The sequence below is a fragment of the Prunus dulcis genome, chromosome 4 (assembly GCF_902201215.1).
Source record: "Prunus dulcis chromosome 4, ALMONDv2, whole genome shotgun sequence".
NCBI lineage: Eukaryota > Viridiplantae > Streptophyta > Magnoliopsida > Rosales > Rosaceae > Prunus > Prunus dulcis.
In genome coordinates this window covers 681348-694661 of record NC_047653.1, presented here as the reverse complement: position 1 = coordinate 694661, position 13314 = coordinate 681348, and the positions used below count along the sequence as shown (strand labels likewise).

Here is a 13314-nt window from a genome sequence, read left to right as displayed (position 1 = left end):
ATGTCAAGTTCCTCGTCGACAACTCTTCGAGCGGACTCCCTTACTTCCTTTAGACGCGTGTTTTTTGGGTTCTTCAGCAACGATAGTGCAACGCGAACCCGCTCGCTCGCATGTTGAAACTGCAACAAAAATAACAACCCGTCAAAGAAATGATTGAAAACAAATATCTGACATGGAAGACAAAACTATGAAACGAAATTTATGCCGACTCACTTTATTGGAACCGTGTGATGTGCATTCAATATCTTCTAGCCAATTCATGACGAAGATACCACAATCGGATCCATTTAGTTGTCTGTGGGCCTTGTCAGTTCGCACAATGTTGAATTTTGCAAACTGCCATCCTTTGTCAAAATGTTTGACAATCTCATCTTTATAAATGTAGTCCAACACTTTCATCTACACCACAATCAATTGAAATCAATTCATAGTCGGGATGTTAGGAGAATAAAAATACAAACCAAAAATAGGTAAATTAAACTTACAATTCGTTCCGCTAATTGATAACGAGATGCGTTGTATTTAGCACCGGGGAGACTATCCCATAGTTCAACCTTTTTATCACCCATAAGCACCACTAGCAAATACCAATGACTCCCAATTCGATCCAAAACGGGAATGAAAATCTAGGAGCACAATGACTTCCTTAGAAAAACATGCGTATACAAAAGTGCACTAAAGATATTGTAAAAAATAACTTAAATCGATACCTTCTCGCACTTCCTAAGGCCTACGGTGAACCGTTTGGAGAGTTCCCTTCTAAGTTTGACACCCAATTCAAAAAGTTTCCCATCACTTGTATTATTTACTTGCTCCTACATTCACATATACTATAAGCGTAAATTCATTTACTAAATCACAAACTATAATAGTTTGAAAAATATGAATGCTTACCGACATATATGTGTGGAAGTACCAATTCCCTGACCCCTTTTCTTGTAGATAATAGACTTGCACGTTCAGTACTCTATCATTAATCCACATTTCGGGCCTCAGGCACATGAACTCATCTCTCGTGACATGATGTCCGTTTTCTATTTCAATTATACGTTCGTCACTATAACAAAAGAAGAAACCAATTGTTATAGTTAAATTCACGTACGGGACAACATATAAGGAATTTGGTCAATTTCATAATTCAACATTTGTATGTAAGTAGTTACCTTGAAAAGTTGTTTGACCTAAAAATGTAACTGAATAATTCAAAATCGGAGTCTTGTAAGTCCTCGGGTTTTAATTTGAAAGGCCCAATTTTAATCTTAGACGCCGTCCTTTGCACAGCCTTTCCTTTTGCATTTGACGGGTCAACCCATGGCTCTCTACAATGAAGCCCTGGACGCCTTTCAGCCGTTCGACGTGTTTGAATTCGACTTTGATCCCCACGGGCCAATTTTGTGAACTTCCTCTTTTCCACGCCAAATTTCAACTGTGGAAAAGGGAATCCAAATATTACAGTTTGAAAAAAACAAAAATTAAGTATTTTACAACTATGTCAATAAATGTGTACTGAATAAACGTAAAGGATAACAAAAAACTCGATCTTGAAACTCCTAATCGCTCATCATACCTCAGGTTCACTGAAACTCTGTCCATCCGGTAATGGCGTCCAAGAATTGTTTACATGAACTGGACCTTTCTCCTTTAATTTCCTACATTCTTCACCCTTCTTCTTCACAGCATTCTCACCACCTTCATCTCGTAATTTCGGTGGCCCGTCCTCCTTAGTTTGATTCACATCTTCATGTCTTCCGTATTTCAGAAAGGACCTCACTTCACTCATTACCTTGTCAGTGAGTTCCAACACTGAACGCTCGACCTGTCCCTGTATTACTGGAGCCAAACTCATACAAACTTGTTCAACTATTCTTTCAACGTTTACTCCAGACACTTCATTTGTTCGACGGTGCTGTGAAACAACCCGCACGGTAGGAGTTTCAAACCCACCTTGCTTGATAACCCATCTAATCATTTTCCACACTGAGTTATTGTCCCAAGACACAATGGGATCCACAGACTTATCAACAAATACTCCACCATGGACAATTGAATCGAAATACAATAGTTGAAGAAAAAGCAATGACCCACTTACATATGCAACTTTCTTCGCTTTGAACGACCTAACACCTTCACATAAGAAGTTGAATCCATGGTCGGCCCAGTTCTTGGTCTGTATCTTCCCTGGGATCGTCAAGAAAGTTAAATATTTCCCGGTCACTGATAGTGAAGATGTGGGGCAAAGTATAGTGCCAAGTGCAAACATCACAAATCGAACTTGAAAGTCCTCATTCGCATTTTTGCACTTTTCCAATTGTTCAGCTAAACCCTTTACTAATACTCTTTTGCCATTTCCACCGAAACTCTTGACTAATTGTTTCACCTTTTCATCTTCTACCGGTCTGTCGAGTTGAACATCCTCGCCGGTGTTCTTAAGACCCATAACACGCCCAAACTCATCGGCACTTATTCTAATCACATTGCCGTGCAGTTCTATAGAAGACGTATCAGGATTGAACTTTTGAATCAAACAATGGCATAATTGGCGGTGTAAACGAGTGCACGACAAAGATGCCACATTACCGACCCCAATAGCCTTAATTGCTAACCGCTTCTCCTCTGACAATTTTTCCACCGTACGATGGAATCGGTCCGGGCTGCATCTAGTTATCCAACTCATCTCATTCACTGAGTCGTGTACTTCCCCGCTTGAACCTTCTAAGGCAGAACCATATGTTGCCTTCTCTGCAGTGTTCAATTTCCTCCACTTATTACTAATCTCTTCTTGTACCTGAAATAAAAAATTGTCATGAATATACCCTTCTTAATAAAATAATTAATAAACTGACCAAATCATTGTCATCTCTCACCTTATGGTCCAACTTTGCATTGGCCACTTTCCCCATTTCATGTCGTTCTTTTTTCCTGTAAATCATTTATTTTTTATAAAAAAACCATTATAATATTAAGCAACCACATTTCCAATTTGTAGATGTACGTGTAACTTACATGAAATTAAAAAAAGCATCTCGGCCAACTCTTGTTTGTTGCACAGTTGTCTCGGCCTTGCGCTTTCCTTTCGCTGATCGCCTTTTTTGAGCTTCCATAACTTGCACAAATCAAGTACAAAACACTATCATGCAATTGTCTCTAGAGCCGATCATTTGAATACTAATCCAATGCCTAATACACCCTAAACCCCGTAAACCCCGTAAACCCAGTAAACACTACAACATCACGTTGCTTAATTCAAAAAATACGGGGACCAGGATTTGCACACAGTTGCTTAGTAATTGCATGTACTGATATGCAATTGCACGACACTACTTGCAAGTGCATCAGCCCTCGATTATAACATTGCACAGATAATGCACACAACCCACCAATGCATTTCTATATTGGGCGGACATTCTAACTCATTTCAAATCCCAATCCAAATCTTAACCATTCCTAACATTACACTTTCGGAACACTTTACTCCCCATACAAAAAATTCAAAAACACAGTCAAACCTACCTACCTACCACGAAATCACCTCACGTGCATAATTTCAAAACAAAACTATATACTGTAATTGCATTCAGTTACTTGGATTTGCATACAGGCGATTAGTAATTGCATATAGAGATATGCAATTGCATGAACATAACAACCATGAATGTGAGATACCCACTTCACCTCACGACACTTTCAGACTGAGAAACCCACTTCATCTCATGAATGTGAGAAACCTACTTCCCCTCTTGCCCCAATTCATCACCACAGAAATTCAATTAACAATAACATAAAACATAGTGTTAACTTACCTTCACAAGGAACTAATACCAAATGCTTTCACAAGGGCTCGATTGCAGATGAGAGGAGTGCCAACAACCTACCAGTGACTGGAAAAACTGAATTCCAATTCCTATTATCAACCCAAAATGCTAACCCAAAAAATTTCCCCAAAATCCAAACCCTAGAATATGGGGATTTCTACAATGATGACAAAGAAGAGAGAGAGGTTGCAGAGACAAGGAAGAAACTTTCTACGAAGAGGAGTTGAAGAAGATGACTTTCTTTCATCAAGAGGAGGAGTTGAAGAAGATATCGAAGAAGGAGTTGAAGAAGATGACTCTAGTTGCCTCGACATTTTCGTCACCCAAATTGGGCTCAAAGGAAAACCCAACAGTGAGGTCATTGGGCTGGACATAATTTCCAAAATTGGGCACAAATGAAACCCAAAAGTGAGGTCATTATGGAGAAGGGATTGGATTCGAGTAAGAAGAGAGCAGACAAACTGTCTTGACCGACTGGTCTAACACATGTCTACATTAGCTTATGAGGCAAAATATTTTTAAGCAATAATTAAGCAAATTGAACATGGAGAGAATGGCATAATACCTACCAACTACCAAGGCTTAACTCATAATTTAAACGACATGGAGATGATGGAGGCAATACCCCTCTAAGCAAAGATGTGGTGATGATTAGCCTACTACAGATCACTTTAATATCATATCATTAGGATGTTTATGCTTTATCTTTGCTTTACTAATGAGGATCATCATAGCAACACCAACACGTGCCTCTATACTCATTTAACAACTTGGTTAGCAGCAATGATGGTTTTGTACATACAGATTAACTTAAACATATGATCATTTGTACATAATCCAAATTAATATGATCACATGCTAAACACCTTGTGCTTACATTTGATTTAATTTTAACTTTTCCTTTCTAGCTTGCTTTGTGTTCAACTACAGGGAGGAATCCACAAAAGAGATTCTCACCAGCTGTGTAAAATCCTTGTCGGATTTTCTGCATAATTGGATAAGGCAACATGCAGCATTAAACAAGTAGAGAAATTGGAGATTGAAAATACGCAAAGAAGCTCCATTCAGCTCATCTTATCATCTAAAACTTAAAAAGAGACTCCAGAAGAGGTGAGCAAAAGCACTTTGTCCCTGAAGAATGTATGTATGTATTGGTATGCATGCATGCATGTATTTTCCTTGTAATCTTTAAGAATGCCAATGTAACTAAATATTTTTAGCATCAATTTTGAAACCATGAAGATCAACTTTCTGTTTTCTTTTACAGCATGGTAAAGTGCATACCTACTAGTCTTTAATCAACAGGCTTCATGGAACTGGAACCCCAATGAGATGCTGCTTTCCATATGATTAACTAAACTTTCAAAACAAGGCCACCTAATACCAATGAGATGAGACCCTATAAAGAAAACTGTTAATTAAGGTCCACTTAAACATCATGATTACTTACTGGCTCGATTAACCAAACGAATGTTCCCCATTTGCCTTGTAATCTTTCACTAACTCGTGTATTAAATGTCCTAAACACAAGACACAATCATGATAAACTTGCCCCACTTGCCAATTGTGCATAAATGATTTAATTTTGGCACAAAATTTTTCTTCAAAGCTCCAGCTTAATTCATGTCCAAGAATGAAAGCCTCCTCCAGTTCCAGGCAGCAGCAGAGCAAGAAGCAAGTCCAGCTTCAGCAGAGAGCATGCAGGGCTCTGTGTTGCAGCTGCAGGCTTAGCGTGTCTTCATCGAATTCAGAGGAGGTAGAGAGCTCAAGCTCTGATAGGTACCCTTCCATATCAAGCCTGTCACATGCCATGGTTCAAGAGAGATTGGACCAAATGATTAGAGAGAGGCAGGAGGCCTCAAGACATGTAGATTGTCAGAAAAGAAAGCAGAGAGCAGGTGATCATCATCAACTTCAAGCAGGAGGAGGAACTAAATTCATTGTGATGGTTGCCATGGAAAAGTGCTCTTACGATCCAAGAGAGGATTTCAGGCAGTCCATGGCGGAGATGATAATGGCGAACCGGATTGAAGAGCCCAAAGATCTTCGCAGCCTCTTGAATTATTATGTTTCCATGAATTCGGAGGAGTATCATGGGATTATACTGGAGGTGTTTCATGAAGTTTGCTCTGATTTATTCTTCTGTAAATTCCATTAATTGATGACCACAGTGCTAATTATTTGAGCATACAAATGAAATGAGGATTATGGGATGATATTGAAGAGTTTGTCATTGTAGTTGTCCTTATGTAACTTAAGTCATGAGATGATTTTCATGATAATATTGTCTAATTACGGTTAGCTCAAGTGGTTAATAACACTTGGTAGTATTTAATTATGCACTTGAGGTCTTCGATTTTCCTCTTTCCAAGCAGGAAAAAGAACCATATTTAAAGGCACAATGCAAAACAAACATTACACACCTTAATCAACGTATACAAATTTATATATATAAATCCAAATCACAATAGCAACTCAAACACAGGCATGATACTAAATCTCAATTAGCATACAATTTATGACAAGTCCTTATTAGTGGTGAAGGAAGATTGAAGACATATTAAAATTGTACAAATCATGTAACTCTTCATGCTGCCTTGGTCTTACCACATATTGGTTTTCTCTTGGCAAAGCGGTGGGAAATCTTGATAATTTTATAAAATATGACTTTGACAAACTGATACATAGGAAATTGCAGCAGGCCAAATAGAGGGACAGGAAAAAGGGCAACAGAGTAAAGCAGAGACTTAGTCCATTCCTTCTCGACACGAATCAAAAGAAAAATACTAGCAGCGAAGGCTAGCATGGTGGTTGCCATGGACAAGAAGAGCAAGATGAAACCGGTCATGAGCTTGCGGGGAAGACCGTGACAGAAAAATGGGTACTCAAGAGGAGAGGAGAGGATAGAGAGGAAAAAGGCCACCGAAGACAATGAGCAGGAGATGGCCGCCAAGTCCATGCAGGTGAAGATTCCAGAAGAAAGGAGAGTCTTTTGGTACTTTAAATTTGTCACCAGGAATGGCGTAAGCTGCTGCAAATACCACACCGGCGACGAGCACTGCCACGGTTGAGCACGACTGAGCTGTGTCTTTTATCGAGTCCTGTGCTGACTTCAGAAGCTCGTTGTGCTCCTCGTTGAACAGCTCCTCCGCTGTTTGATACTTGTTGTTGCGGTGCATGGTGTAATGAGGTGGTACTATATTTTTCACACGCTGGAGACGAGAACATATATAAGTCTAAGCCCAACGTTTGTCTTTTCAAAGACCAACTTTTGTTATTAACAAGTTATCAGTACTATATTGTGAGTCCGTGACCGCCTCTTTTAATATCAAAGAAAAAAAATATAATATCAAGTAAGTACGAATATAAAGCGGATCTTACCAACATCCATCGCAACTCAGCTTGCAATTGCATGGCTGGACCAATTAATTTCTGAGCCATTGCTATAGAGTAATAGCTCCTACCTGCAGCTCTGTGCAATATGGTGTTGCCATCACCGTCAATCCTCGCATTCAACCTTGACCTTATTGTTGGCTTGCTTTCGATAAGCTCAAAGATCTCTTTTTTACGGTGCTTAATGGCCAGATGCAAAATGTTCTATTGATCAACGCTACCGTGCTCGGCTGCCTGAGGATGCTGCTCAAGTATCTCTTTAACAATAGGCACAAATCCTGTGATTAGTGGCGGATCCAAGAATTTTCATTTCGGAGGTCAATGTGTAAAAGGTTCAAAAAAATTATATGCAAAATAGACCAATTGAAATGAAACGATAATACTCTAATTCATAATTAATAGATAAAACCATACAAAATACTCATGTTCATTATCAAAGAGAACTGCATCAACTTCAAAAAATATACATACATTGCAATGCACCAGAAATATCTCTAAGAATGTGATAATAAACTAAAAAATTAGTGCAATCCTTATCACCTCCCAAGGTGTCTTGTCTTATTCGACATAAGAACTGGCATATCTTAGCGCAATCCTGCTCATTTTAGGGCATTTACGTCATTTTTTAGGTCCGTCGTAGTTTTGATTTAGGGCTTTATCTGCATTTCTTTTAGGTTCTAGCTCTCAAACTTTGTGTATCCGCCCCTGCCTGTGATAGTAGCTATAAGCAATGGGGTATAGGTATAAACTTTCTCTGCTTCTTAGATTTGGTTGGTCCTGCAGAACCCTTTCCTTTTTTATATCCTTCATGTTCCACTGGCACCACAGTCGTCTCGTCTTTTGCTTGTTTAGTATTCTGGCACGAATAACCTTTCTCGGCGAGCAAAGGGATGAGTTTCTCTAGAGAATTATTAAGTTTCTTGACTTAACTATAGTAAAACTCATAGATATGTGTCAACATTTGAGAAGGGTGGTGAGGGGAGTAAAAATGCTTCCCCTTAAAAGGGGGAAAAATAAACTATATTGTATACCTATATTATTATAATATAAGTGAATATTTATTAATACTATTCCACGTTGTCTTCTTACAATTATTAAAAGTATTCAAATTTGACAGTAACAACATAACTACAGCTATCCCCTATCTATCTCACGCTATGCTCAAGAAATGCATGCATAAATTTAGACATGTTTGTCCTTGGGAACCTGGCCCACTTGCCAATTGTGGATAAATGATTAGTGTTGCACAAATTTTCCTTCAAAATGCTCCAACTTAATTCATGTCCAAGAGCGAAGGCCTCCAATTCCAGGCAGCAATAGAGAAAGAAGCTGGTCCATCTTCAACAGAGACATGCAGTGTTCTGTGTTGCAGTTGCAGCCTTCAATTTTAAAAATATTTTTTTTGGTGTTCTTTAATTATGTTAAGCATACAAATGAAATGAGGTTCATGAAATAATTTTGTTTGTTTATGATAGTTTGCTCAAGTGGTTAATAACATTTAATAGCACAAAAGGTCTTCGGTTCTTCTGTTCCGAAGAAATTAAAGGCACAGAAACAAGTCTTATATGCTAAATAAACATTAGACACCTTAACCAGCAGATACAAATGTGTATATATAAACCCAAATCACAAAGCAAATCAAACAGAAGCATGATACTGAATCTTTATTAGCATACAAGTAATGACAAGCCACTTCAATATTCTTCTTATTGTCCATATTAATTGGGAATGAAGATTGAAGACACATTAAAATTGTACAAATCATATACTGTTTCATGCTAGCTTTGTAATTCAGTTCGCCTTGCTCTTACCACATATTGATCTCCTCTTCGAAAAGCCGAGAAAGGGAATGAAGAAGGGGAGGAAAATCTTGGTTACTTTCTGATACATAGGAAATTGCAGCAAGCCAAATAGAGGGACCGGAAAAAACGCAATACAGTAAAGCAGAGACTTAGTCCATTTCTTCTCGATACGAATCACAAGCAAAATAGTAGCAGCAAAGGCGAGCATGGTGGTTGCCATGGACAAGAAGAGCAAGGTGAACCCGATCATGAGCTTGCGGGGAAGACCGTGACAGAAAAATGGGTACTCAAGGGGAGAGGAGAGGATGGAGAGGAAAAAGGCTACCGAAGACAATGAGCAGGCGATGGCCACGACGTCCATGCAGGTGAAGAGCCAGAAGAGAGGAGAATCATGGAAAACAGGAAGGCCATTTGGTTCGTTACCCCCAGGCATGGCATAGGCGGCTGCAAAGACAACGGTGGCCACCAGCACAGCCACAGTTGAGCACGACTGTGCTGTGTCTTTTATCCATTCTTGTGCCGACTTCAGAAGCTCATTATGCTCATCATTGAACAGCTCCTCCGCTGTCTGATCCTTGTTGTTGTGGTGCATGATGTAATGAGGTGGTAATATGTTCTTCACACCCTGGACAAAAGAACACACACATTTATCAAGTTGACCGACGGACTAGCAAGTTGTGAGTATGTGAAGAATGTTCTGCATTGGAAAGTTAAGAAATCTCACAATGGCCAATTGGTTAGCATGAACATTTTGTTTTATCTATAGTCAGTCTGTCCTCCTCGTTCAGAGAAGAAATGTATAATAAAGTAAATGTGAATATAATAGGGAACTCACCATCATCCAACGCAACTCTGCTTGCAATTGCATGGCTGGGCCAATTAATTTCTCAGAAATTGCTACAGAGTAGTAGCTCCTATCTGCAGCTTGGTGCAATATGGTGTTGCCATCACTGTCAATCATCTCATTCAACCTTGAGATGGTTATTGGCTTCCTTTTTAGAAGCTCAAGGATCTCTCTTTGACGGTGCTTAATGGCCAGATGCAAAATGTTCTGTTCACTATGGCTAACGTGCTCAGCTGCTTGAGGATGCTGCCTAAGTATCTCTGCAACAATAGGCACAATTCCAGTGATAGTTGCTATAAGCAATGGGTTATACTTATAAATGCTCTGCTTCTTAGAATTGGTTGGTTCTGCAGAATCCTTTCCTTGTTGATCTCCTCCATCATTATCACCCTTACAAAGATTTTCCACTGACCCCAGAGATATCGTCTTGCCCTTTGCTTCTTTAGAATTCTGCCATGAATTGTCTTTCTCAACGAGCAAAGGGATGAGGTTTTTAAGAGCATGTTTAATTCTCTTATCCTTCCAGATCTTTTCGATTATGTCCATTTCTATCCATCATGGCCAAGCTTATACACGATTAGTTATTGTATAAGAGAATCAAATGAAAGAGATATGAATTAAGAGCTATAATTAAGCAAGCATGCATGCATCATAAAGTATAGAAAAGCCAGAAACTAAGCAACCTTTAGCAAGGAAGTCCCACAGGGTAGTGTACACCTTCAGAATACCTGCAATGTTATGCATGCAACTTCATCAGGATCCTAGCTATATTAAACTTGTATATAAATATTAGTTCAAAAAATCTGATTAACAATTAAATAGATCACAAATTATTTTGATTACCTTCAGGCTTCTTCCAAGAGATGGCTTGGGGGTCTTGGTTGCTGCCCAAGCTGCTCTCCACATCATCCTTGGGATTTGTTGTGACCTCCAGGTCTCGAGCAGGAAGGCCTGCAGCAGCATGTATAACAAGAATTAATATGCATGTCAATGTCATAAAACTTGAGCATCTGTTAACTGATCTGCTGTAATTAAACTGCAAGGCTTAACCACCATACAATAATATATGAGCATCTTCCATCTGCTTTGTTGAAATTGTGGTGTGAAGGCAGTCGGCATTTGGGCTAGCAATTGAAGGCTTGTCAATCCTTTACCTTCCCTCTTAGTTGCAAGAAATGGGTACTTCCTCTGCAACCAAAGAGCAGTCCCTGCATATTGGATGCCAAAAGAATAGTTGTATAAATTAATGTGCACTGCATACATTATACACACACACGCACATATATATATATATATATATATATAGAGAGAGAGAGAGAGAGACTAAATTGTTGGCCAATGACTGCGATATGAAGAATGGACATTCTATCATTTCGGTGGAAGTGCCTCAGAAGATTCTCCGGATTCTCCTCCAGTTTTTCAGCAAAAAACTGGACCAGGTCAGGGTGACCAAGAGCAGCAGCCCTGTACAATGGCGATTCTCCTAACTCGTTCCGAATATCTAGCAGAGGCAGTGTAGAATTCTCCTCGTTACTAGTTTTTCCTGGAGGTTTGTTGAAGTTGCTCACTAAGAAAGTTGCTGCCTCCAGACTGCCGGACATCGCCACCTCGTGAAGAACGTTGTTGCCGAGTTTATTTGGAACCCTCACGGCCTTGCATCTTTCATCATAGCTTTGTGGCAGTAAATTAATCAAGAATTCGAGGACTTGTTTGCCCTGTGATTTGCTCGTGCAGCAGGAAGCTACAATGTGCAATGCAGTGTCTTCGTCCACTGTCATTGGAGAATTCAGTTTTCGTGGATTGTCCGCGTAGTATCTCTTCATGCCTTCCCAGTCATTCTCCATCGCTAGATCATAAGGAAGTTTCAGTACTTCAATTTCACTTGCACTCTCGCCCACTCCCTCTTCTTTAAGAACATCTTCCGTTCTCCAGTACGCCATATCTGCGTGCTCTATCTCTAAGTCCTCCATCCCTACTTGCTCCTGCTCTGTGTGGTGGTTTTTGCTTCATTTTATACCTAGGCTAGCTGCTCCTTTTGTATAAGAAATTCTTATGTGTAACTGTTAAACTTTGATACTTTGCTTAATAAATTAACCAAGTTGAAAAATATAAGCATAAACGAATGTGGAAGGTTACTAGCTGTATACAGGATCCGTAACAGTACAGGGATCTGCCTTTGCTTAGTTCATTTGTTTAAGATTGAAGACCTTGATGTACAATACTTCGCTTAATATATTCCTGTCATAGTTCCTTTGATTAATGGGGTATAGTTACAAAGATGCTGCTTCTTGGATTTTTTTGATACTGCAGAACCATTTCCTTTTTCATCTCCTTCATTATTACTAACATTTTCCACTACTGCCCCCAGATTAAGGTCTCGTCTTTCTCTTTTTAAGAATTCTGCCATGAATGGTCTTCCTTGACGAACAAATGGATGATTCCTTTAGAGAATTTTTAATTTACTTGTCCTTCCAGATGTTATCGATTATGCCAATTTCTATCCATCACGATGATCACCATCAAGATTGTACACGATAAGTTATTGAAGGAATATAATTGAAGGAATATAATTAAGCAAGCATACACACATGCATCTTGGCTTTTATTTTGTAAGCATGTGTTGTTCGGGATGTGCGTTAACACAGCCGTTCTTATTAATTCCTGGCTTTCATTTCACAGGAGGAGGAGAAATCGGAGGAGCCATAGAGGATCAGATACCGTTAGGTGATTAAAGTGTAGGAATATTATTGTCTGTAAACTTTGACAGATAAAAATAATTTATAGAAAAAGGATGAGAGAAAAGTGAGAAAGGACTCAATTAATCAGACAAAAGGAAATTGTTCTTACTATTACTAATGGTATGGAATCAATTCTCAGATGGTGTAATGCCATTACAAGATATTTTTCACAGGGAGTAGAAAGCTGCATTTTACTGTTTTACATTTACAACTTAAATCCACTGTTGCCATGGCTGTTGAGGTTGTTCTTTGGAATTGTTCTTACAGTATTCAAATTTAATTACTGCATTATCAACAACAAAATCTTAGCAATCCCCTGTTTCATGATCCATCTCACGCTATGCAAATGCAATCCCTCTGCTCAAGAAACAGAGCATAAATTTAGACAAAACTTTTATTTTTCACTGAAATAGAGGATGGAGGTATGTTTATTTGTCCTTGAGAACCTGGCCCAAGTGAGAACTCAAGTTTTCTCAAATTTAAAAAAATTCCATGAGTGTGTGTGTATGAACAATGTTATATGGAAGTGTTTCATCAAGTTTGCTCTGATTTATTCTTATGTAAATTCCATTAATTGATGAACATAGTGCCAATTATTTGAGCATACAAATGAATTGAGAATTATGGGATGATACTTAAGAATTTAGGGTTATTTACTTAAATAGTCCTCAAACTTATACCCAAGTTGCATTTTGGTACCTCAACTAAATTATTCTTTCAAATGG

The 13314-nt window shown here is 38.8% G+C and overlaps 2 protein-coding genes across 2 annotated transcripts; one reads left to right on the top strand and one right to left on the bottom strand.

The window, feature by feature from the left end:
* Positions 1-5445: 5445 nt before the first annotated feature.
* On the top strand, positions 5446-5970 carry LOC117624114 (probable transcription repressor OFP9). Its single transcript, XM_034355252.1, has one exon. It carries the CDS (start codon positions 5446-5448, stop codon positions 5968-5970), a length of 525 nt encoding a protein of 174 aa, XP_034211143.1.
* Positions 5971-8989: 3019 nt separating this feature from the next.
* On the bottom strand, positions 8990-11497 carry LOC117626024 (protein ACCELERATED CELL DEATH 6-like). Its single transcript, XM_034357650.1, has 6 exons — positions 11176-11497; positions 10910-11059; positions 10695-10802; positions 10535-10579; positions 9843-10399; positions 8990-9632 (listed from the first exon to the last, which is right to left on the bottom strand). The coding sequence occupies exons 1-6, from the start codon at positions 11450-11452 to the stop codon at positions 8997-8999; spliced, it is 1773 nt and encodes a 590-aa protein (XP_034213541.1). The 5' UTR covers positions 11453-11497; the 3' UTR covers positions 8990-8996.
* Between the last annotated feature and the right edge of the window lie 1817 nt (positions 11498-13314).